Here is an 8,837-nt window from a genome sequence, read left to right as displayed (position 1 = left end):
TTCCGAGAAATTCAACGAGATTAATATGAGAAATGAAATAAAAGGCTCTTGCCATGATACATAATGTATGTTATATGATAATATTATGATGCATGTGAGTTGTCATGTTTGGACGAGTGCGGTGCGAAATGATAGCGTAGGTAAGTACTCGAAACCCATGAACACGTGCTTGACATGTGAAATGAAATGGACTTATGACAATGGTGCAAATGAATGAATTATATTTATGAGAATAATTTCTATGACAAATTGTGATGGTTATTATCTTGTTGCACTAGGACAGATTTGGTACAGCAGCATTGGTTTGACTTTGAAAATCCACTAAAAATTACGGAAATTTAATTAAATAAAATATTGAATTAAAACTTGATGAGTCTAGTTTCACATAAAGGAAATGGTGTAAGCAAAAGAATTCTGTATCATGAGATATTTGAATTCTTGTGAGACAGAGTCTGAGTAATTCCAGACTCCCCTGTCTCAACTTTGGAAAATCACTATAAATTGTAAAAAAATAATTATGAGTTAAAATTCATATGATTGAAATCCTTAATGAGTTTAATTTCAGGATAAAGATACAGGAACATTATCCAAGTCTCATACTAGGAGATAAATAATTTTAGTGAAGATAGGTCGAAGCTGTCAAACAGCAAAATAGGGGAGACTTCGAATAATAAAATGTACTTATTGGCTAGACAAAAAATTCTGAAAATTTTATGTTAAGAAGAGATATGAGTCTAGTTTCTGGAAAAATTAACAGATATTAATTTGGAGTTCCATAGCTTGGGTTATAAATAATTTATTGACTATGACTCGAGTAGATAGCTTGACCAGAATATGAATAAAAGCCTAATTATAGTTGTATTACCTAAGGAAACATGTTATTATAATGCTTATTATTTTCATATGGACTTACTAAGCATAAAGCTTACTCCCCCTTTCCAGCTTTTTAGTTTTGACAGGTCAGCTCGGGGTTGGAGATCTTTGGAGGCAGCATCACACTATTGAGCCTTTACCGTTGGAGTATTGACATGTATATGTTAAACATGTTCAAGTGAGTGGCATGTGTAGGGACTTAGTTTTTCTATGATCGATGTTGTTGTGATTAGCCAAATATATTGGCTTATAATGATTTGTTGTATGTGGCCATGAGATGTGGCTTATAATGATTTTGGCTTGTAAGCCTATTCATCCATGATATGTGTAAATGTCTTGTGATGTGGGGATGTGATTAGGCTTGTTCACTATGTATAAGAAGTATATGGCATATGTACATGGTGAATTCCTTAGGACCATTCGAGGTGGTCATGACCATGGAATAAATGTGTGATATGGTAATAAGTTGTTAATGCCTTGAACATGGATGTTTAATTTATAAGTTAGTAAGCATAGTATTATGGTATAAGGAATAGAAAGGGGTGACTTAAGGCTTGGAAAATAGCCTATTATGGTCCACATGGTTGGACACACGGGCGTGTGTCTAGGCCGTGTGTGACACACGGTTCCCTCCCACGGGTGTGTTGTAATATCCCGAATTAGGGCCTAATCGGAATAGTGGTTTCGTGACCACAAATCCGAGATAGAAATAATTATTTTATAATTATTCTGATGAATATGATATGATTGCATGATTTTGTGAAAATTTCGTGATGAAATTCTATGCCTAAAGTGCTTAAATTGAAAGTAGGGACTAAATCGAATAAGTTGCAAAACTTGCATTCTAGAAGTTTTTAGTATGAAATTGTTTTGGAATATTAATGAGGAGGTCTTAAATAGCAATTTGACCAATTTTAAGTTCATGGACAAAATTAGGACATGGAAGGAATTTTTGGAAAGTTTAGTAGTAAGGGTATTTTGGTCATTTAGTTATTAAAATGAATTAAAAACAAAATTAAAAGCCAATTTTTGTCCATCTTCTTCATTAGGCCAAAATTTCAAGGGTTCTCCATAGCTAGGGTTTGTTTCAAGCTTCCAAGCTCCATAGTAAGTGATTCCAAGCCCCGTTTTTAATGTTCTTTACGTTTTTAGATTCCCGGAAGCTCGATTAAGCTTATGCTAGCAATAATTCAATCTAGGGTTTATATTTGGAAAAATACCCATAGGTGAAATTTGTGTATTTTGATGTTTTATGATAGAATATGGGGTTTTAAATTATGTTAGACAACTTGTGCTACTCGGTTTTTAGTGAAAACGAGTAAAAGGGCTTAATCGGCAAAAATACCTAATAGTCACAAGTATATGTTAGAGAGAGAATTTGATGTTTCCATAGAAGGGAAAAGTGATCAGCATGTTATAAAACATAAGAATAAGGAATAAAGTTTAATTTTCGAGCCTAGGGGCAAAAGTGTAATTATGCAAAAGTTTAGGGGCAAAAGTGTAATTTTTCCAGAGTTCATATTAAATGCTGTTTTGATGAATGTATGTATTAAATAAGATTAATTTGGCATTATAGATCAAGAGAAACGAGATTCAAGTCGCGATCGAGGAAAAGAAAAGATTGTGGACTAAATTGCAAAATCTTTATATTTTGGTACCAAGGTAAGTTCATGTGTAAATAATGTAGCATAAATGTTATTTTTAAGTTATTAATGTTAATTATATGATATGCTGATTTTTAATCGTGAAATATTATGCTTTATGGTTAATATTGAGTAATATGCAAATTATGTTTACTACTTGATAAATATGAATTGCTATCGAGTATCGGTTCTGATATTCCATGGAAGACGGAAAATGTGAGATCGAGGAAAAAAAGCCCGTTTGAACCTTAGGAATAGATTAGGATACAAGTGACATGTCACTAGGATGGTTGAGCATCCGAACTCGTTGAGTTGAGTCCGAGTTCACCTATGGATGCGAATGTCCGAACTCGTTGAGTTGAGTCCGAGTTTCTTGAAATGTAACTAGGCATCCGAACTCGTTGAGTTGAGTCCGAGTTCACTTATGGATGCAAACGCCCGAGCTCGTTGAGTTGAGTCCGAGTTCACTTAGGGGCGGGTTACATGATTTCTTGATTACATATGAGGCACTTATGTGCAAATTATCCGTGTATCCGAGTTGTATTCCGAGGTGTTCAACGGGTGAAATTTCTAGTGAAATGGAAGAACACTTAAGATGCAAACGACGTTTTGGTAAGTGTTGTGAAATGGACACTTTGGACAGGTATGTTCTTAACCCTCGGGTTGATAATAGATACAACAACGATAAGGTAGTAAGATGATGAATGATGTTTAGAAATATGATATATGTTTTGGTGATACCATGCTAAAGTTGTTTGGTATATTTGTATTGTTATGTTACTTGTTATTTACATATGAACTTACTAAGCATTTATGCTTACTCCTTCCTTTCATTCACTGTAGTTTTGAACAAGCCGGCTCAGGAATCGGGACAGGTCGAAAGTTCGATCTCACTATCCAAAGGACTTTTATCTTGGTAAATGGCTTGTACAACTACTTAAGTATGGCATGTATAGCAATATACCTATTTTGTGTAAATAATTTTATGATATGGCCATGTTTGGTTGAGAAAATGTTTGATATTGATAAGTCATGGTGATGGCTAATTTAGATCATGTTTGATATTATGGAAGTTTAATAGGTTATCTAGTTCATAAAAATTCATGGAAAGATGAAACTTGCCTTAAAACAGAATATTGCTACAGCAATGACATGAATTTTAAAAATCACTAAAAATAGTATAAATGGAACTAAATAATGAGTAAGTTATGAAATTGAAGCTTAATGAGTCTACTTTAAAAATTCATAATAAATTTTAAAAAAATAATTAGAAGTTGTTATTTATATGTACAGATTCCTTATTGAGTATAGTTTTAAGAAAAACAAACCTTATAGTCATTGAAATTCTGTATAGAGAGATATTTGATTCGTAATACACATATGTCAGAGCAGTCGAACCCTGAAACAGGGGAGACTTTAACTAATAAACTGTACTAATTGGCCCAACCAAAAATTCTAGAAAAAATTAGTAAATATATATATGAGTCTAGATTTAGATAAAATTTACGGATCTTGATTTCGAGTTTCGTAACTCGAGATATGATTTTTCTTGTAACTATGACGCGGGTAGTTAGAAAGCTGTGAATGTAGAAACAAATGATTTGAAGTTCTTAATTTGATAAATTATGCTTGGTAACCCCTCAAGCTTGACTCCGGCGACGGTTTCGGGCGTGGGGGCGTTACATGTGTGCTATGGTCGTGTGTCCCCTACACTTAAAATTTTAAGTTAGTATAGGACACGGGTAGGTCACACGGGCGTGTGCCATAGCCGTGTCCCAAAGTCAGTATTGAACACGGACAGGCAGCATGGGCGTGTGCCATGGCCATGTTTAAAAGTCAGTGTTTCCCACGGGCTAAGGGCATGGACGTGCCCCAAGTCATACAAGCGTGTGAGTCCACACGGTCCACCTATATGAGCGTGTGACAATCCAAAGCTAGAAATTTATTAAGTTGTCCAAAGTTTACCAAATGTTTTCGATTTTGTCCCGAACTGCCTTAATGTAGGTTATAGGCCTCAATGGCCTGTATAATGGACGATATGCATATGTTCTAGAAGTTTAATTTTGGGCGAAATTTGGTGACCCGATTTTGTATGTTTATGAATGTTTAAAGTCTGGTAATGCCTCGAGCCCTGTCCCGATATTGGATACTGGTGAGGGGTGTTACACAAATAGTAGAAAACCTTATGTATCATGAGAGGACTAAGCACATAGAAATTGACTATCATTTTATAAGAGAAAAGATACAAGAATGGCTTATAGCTACTGAACATGTGTCAACAGCAGATCAACTGGCAGATATTATGACGAAAGCTTTGGGGTCACAACAGCATAGTCATCTGACTTCCAAGTTGGGGTTAAAAAATATTTTTACACCTCCAACTTGAGGGGGAGTGTAGAAAGAGTTATAGGCTGTTGAAGCAGTTAGAAAAGTTAGGTTTTCTGTTATGAATTAATTGAGCCGGAGTTGTGTAAATATTTAATAGTTGTAACCTTATGATTTACGAGAATACAGATACATTCTTTATACTTTTTGAAAAATTTGAATTATAATTTTTTAAGAGAGCTAAAATATAATTTTATCTTTATATTAACATAAAATCTTACAATTTCTCAAAGGTTTAAATTATAACCTTTTCATACTTAGAGGGGTCAAGATTGAATTTTTATATTTAGTATGTCAAAATACAATTTTATTATTAGATTAACAAGTTTTACCAATTTTAGAAGAACTAAATGAATAATTTTCTATTTTGAGAAAGAAAGCCCATTCCTATTCCCCTAACTCACCACTTTGAGTAATTCTAATTCTAATTATATTTTCTATAATTACAATTGTACCTAACGTCTTAATGCCCGTGATAAATGATAAATTAAAAAAAATCAAATAAAATATTCTAAAAATCTTACCACACATTTAAAATACAATTATATATTTAAAAATAAGATGCAATAAAGTCTAAAACTAATTAATCATAGTAACATAAAGAATATGTACGATATTAAAATAAAAAGACTCAAATATCTTCAAATAATATGATTTACTTTAATTATGAAATGATATTTCCATAATTTCTTAATCGAGTTGGTATTGACATCAATTCAATCAGAAGTTTTATTAATAGTATAGATATAAAACTAAAGGAGGTAATAAAATATGGACAATAAAAATAAAATGTAGGGAAATATTAAAATAAAGTTTTAGTTAAGTGATAAATTAAATGTTTTATTAATATATTTGATGTGGGGTTTAATTCTTCTTATTTATGCATACTTTTATTGATTATTTAGAAAGTGAAAAATATACCTTCTAATAATATTATGAAAGACATCCTCGTAATTTTTTAATTGAATTAGTGACTAATTATCTTGTAACTTTCACTCGAATGTTTAAATAGTGGCATTGATTAAAAATATAAATTAACTTGGATTTTAAGGATATCTTTGTCAACCCCATGCACGGGTCTAGATACTGGCAGCGAGAAACAGGGAACAAGAGACAAGTAAAGCCAGCAAATCAAAAAAATCATTATATTACTGTAGCTTTGAACGTCTTGTTCGGTCTGACCTCTTACACCATTTTTTTAGTACATTTCTAAATTCTCTTGATCACGCCTCTAAGTATATTCTAATAAAATATAGGATATTGCACAATATTTCTTATCACAAAAGTCAAAACGATACTTGTGATTATCATAATTGGAGGAAAAACAAAATGTTTGATTCGCCATTTTCCTGATTTGATTCAATTATTTATAATGCTTGATTGCTTGAACTAAAATTGGGAATAAATGTTTGGGGTGATTGTGATTCATAATCTATCATATTTATATTCTTTTGATTCTTGCCCTTTCAGAAATGTGGAATCTATAGATACTATCTTCTTCTGTACCATTATCATTTAATTTCCCATCTACATATGGGGTCATATAAGTAGATATTCCCTTTTTTTCCCGTTCTCTCTTTGTTCAAGACTTTTGCCCATTTTTTTTCCTTATTTATTGGTGTAGTTTTGGGTGATTCTGGGAAAGGACTAAGGGTTGCTTTCATAGCACTAGACATGGATTACTGTTACAATTGACATCTTCATTTCTGATCCTCCTTTTTACTCTTTTCTTGGTTCATTCTTGTTTTTGGATTATTTGAATTCGGGATGGAGGATCCTATTCCATTGCTGATACCCCGGTATATGCCGACAAGGATGCTTGAGGACAAACCAAGAGTCTGGTTAGGTAGCATCAAATGGAATCCTAATTTTTACCATTGCTAGACTTTTTATGTTTTCTTTAATAATTTGTCCATTGTTGTTGTATTGCCATAGTTTCTGCTGTTGAATCCATGGAGATGAACATTTCTGTCTCAGGGGCAGGGAACTGTAATCTATTACAAAAAACCAAGGACTCCATTGATGAGCTCAGTTTTTGGACATGGTCTGATCTTTTGGTTGCTTTGAAGCATTACCAAGATTCACCGCGGACTGCTACCTCTTCTGGTATACTTGAGAAATGCTTGGATTCACTTGTTGGGAGGCTTGCCATGGCTAGTGAAGTAACCCCTTGTGCATCTACTTCTTCTCCAGATAGCTCAGGGCTTCGGATTTCGTTCAATACTAGGAGTACCCAGAGCTCGAAAAACGGCCTATTTCGAGCAACTTGGTGGTTCGAAGACCTTTCGGCATTGAATCCCAATTTGATTGAAATGCTGGTGAAATCTATGGTGTCTCGGGGGTACAATCATGTTATCGTCAGTGGTTTCCTCTTTTATTACCAGAAGTCGAAGTTTTATACGGCCTCATCGGATGAGAAACGTGAAGTTCTAGAAATTGTGATCGATATGCTTTACACTCTTGATCCGAGTTCTATTTCGTGCAAGAGTTTGTTTGGCGTTCTTCGTCCGGTGCTGCGTTCCAACATAAGCAAAAGTTGCAGGAACAAGTTGGAGAGTATGATAGGTTCTCAACTAGATCAAGCAACAATAGACAATCTCCTAATTCCATCATATGGGAGAAGTTATCTGTATGATGTAAACCTTGTTCTTAGGTTCCTCAAGGCATTTTTACGTGATGGAGGCTCGGAATTATCTCTGATACAAATGAAAAAGGTAGCTAGCTTGATAGATCTGTATATAACAGAAGTAGCTCCGGATCGTTGCCTAAAATCATCCAAGTTTTCAGCTTTGGTAATGGTCCTGCCGGATTCTTCCAGGGACTCATGGGATGAACTGTACCATGCCATGGACATTTATTTGGAGGTAGACTTTGATATCATTTATAAAAGGTTATATATGTTCTCTTTTTTTTTTTTTTGTTCATTTGGATCAAATATGCTTTCAGTAGGTTCATACAGGGTTGTCTGAAGTAGAAAAAATGGAGATATGTGGTGGATTGAACTATAAGAAGCTCTCTAGTGAGGCCTGCATGCACCTTTCTCAAAACACAAAATTCCCATCAACAAGCGCAGTGCAAGCTCTTATTTCACAGCAATGGAAGCTTAAGAACTTGCTTGAGGGCATGCACAATGCCAAGCATTATACGGATTTCACCGCAAAGGAAGATAGGGGCAGGGAACAAGTTGTAGTTTACAATGAAAAGCTCAGAGCACAATTACAAGGGATGCAATGGAGGGTGATGGAATTGGAGAAATTGTGTAAGAAAATGCAGACCCAAATGGCCAAAATCATGAAAGCCAAAGTATTAACCCATAGTAATGCAAGACCCCTGCCTCGACTCTGTTCATGAAAGCGAAATTTTTGCATATACCACTTTGTGTCTTTTAATTATTTCACTTGTGTATGTATAGCATTGAGGTGTGTGTGATAAGAGTTTTCCTTTATTTTTTCTCCAAGGTTGAGTCGTTTTCAACAGTCGGTCTCAGTCTGAGGCAAATGGGTGCGTGGCAGTTGGCAGTATATATTCTTTAGCCAACACCCAATAATGGATTAGTTCATAGTTGCTTTGGTGGGGTTACCTATTTGATGTTACAACTCAAATATACTTCAGTAAATCCTCTCAGATTTTGAATTTATAGATGCTTCTATGTTTATGTAACCATTCTTGGCAATTTGAAGATAAAAGATAAGGTCATTTGAAACTTGATTTTTCTGCATCATGTAATTTATATTTATTACATGACATTTTTCCTTGTGTTTTATGATTTTGAATGATTAATTATTTATTTCTGAGTTATATTTAGATTTTTAATGGAATAGGTGAATGAATTAGACCAAAAGGAATTTGAAGATGAATTTTGATAATATTTTGTGATTTGGACCTGTTTAAAGATTTCAATTTGACCCACTTTACTGTTATTGATCATAGGTTAGC

At 34.0% G+C, this 8,837-nt stretch overlaps 1 protein-coding gene across 3 annotated transcripts; it reads left to right on the top strand.

Moving 5' to 3' along the window:
- Nucleotides 1-5,961: 5,961 nt before the first annotated feature.
- Nucleotides 5,962-8,534, top strand: LOC107948998 (BTB/POZ domain-containing protein At3g22104). Of its 3 annotated transcripts, none has more exons than XM_016883692.2 (3): nucleotides 5,962-6,747; nucleotides 6,837-7,765; nucleotides 7,851-8,534. In XM_016883692.2, exons 1-3 carry the CDS (start codon nucleotides 6,669-6,671, stop codon nucleotides 8,250-8,252), a joined length of 1,410 nt encoding a protein of 469 aa, XP_016739181.1. In that variant the 5' UTR covers nucleotides 5,962-6,668; the 3' UTR covers nucleotides 8,253-8,534. The 3 variants fall into 3 exon arrangements, with proteins under 3 accessions (XP_016739181.1, XP_016739182.1, XP_016739183.1); XM_016883693.2 differs by having other exon boundaries at nucleotides 6,127-6,747; nucleotides 6,879-7,765; XM_016883694.2 differs by having other exon boundaries at nucleotides 6,307-6,747; nucleotides 7,848-8,534.
- Nucleotides 8,535-8,837: the final 303 nt, after the last annotated feature.

Source organism: Gossypium hirsutum, chromosome A04 (assembly GCF_007990345.1).
Source record: "Gossypium hirsutum isolate 1008001.06 chromosome A04, Gossypium_hirsutum_v2.1, whole genome shotgun sequence".
NCBI classification, from domain to species: Eukaryota; Viridiplantae; Streptophyta; class Magnoliopsida; order Malvales; family Malvaceae; genus Gossypium; species Gossypium hirsutum.
Note: the sequence above shows the minus strand (reverse complement) of the source record. Positions and strands in the feature narration are given on the sequence as shown.

What these genes read in the sequence shown, in the direction of transcription:
- LOC107948998 (XM_016883692.2), top strand. Translation starts at nt 6,669, where the DNA reads ATGGAGGATCCTATTCCATTGCTGATACCCCGGTATATGCCGACAAGG. An exon ending in CAAACCAAGAGTCTGGTTAG is followed by an intron (nt 6,748 to 6,836) that starts GTAGCATCAAAT and finishes GTATTGCCATAG; the next exon opens with TTTCTGCTGTTGAATCCATG. An exon ending in CCATGGACATTTATTTGGAG is followed by an intron (nt 7,766 to 7,850) that starts GTAGACTTTGAT and finishes TGCTTTCAGTAG; the next exon opens with GTTCATACAGGGTTGTCTGA.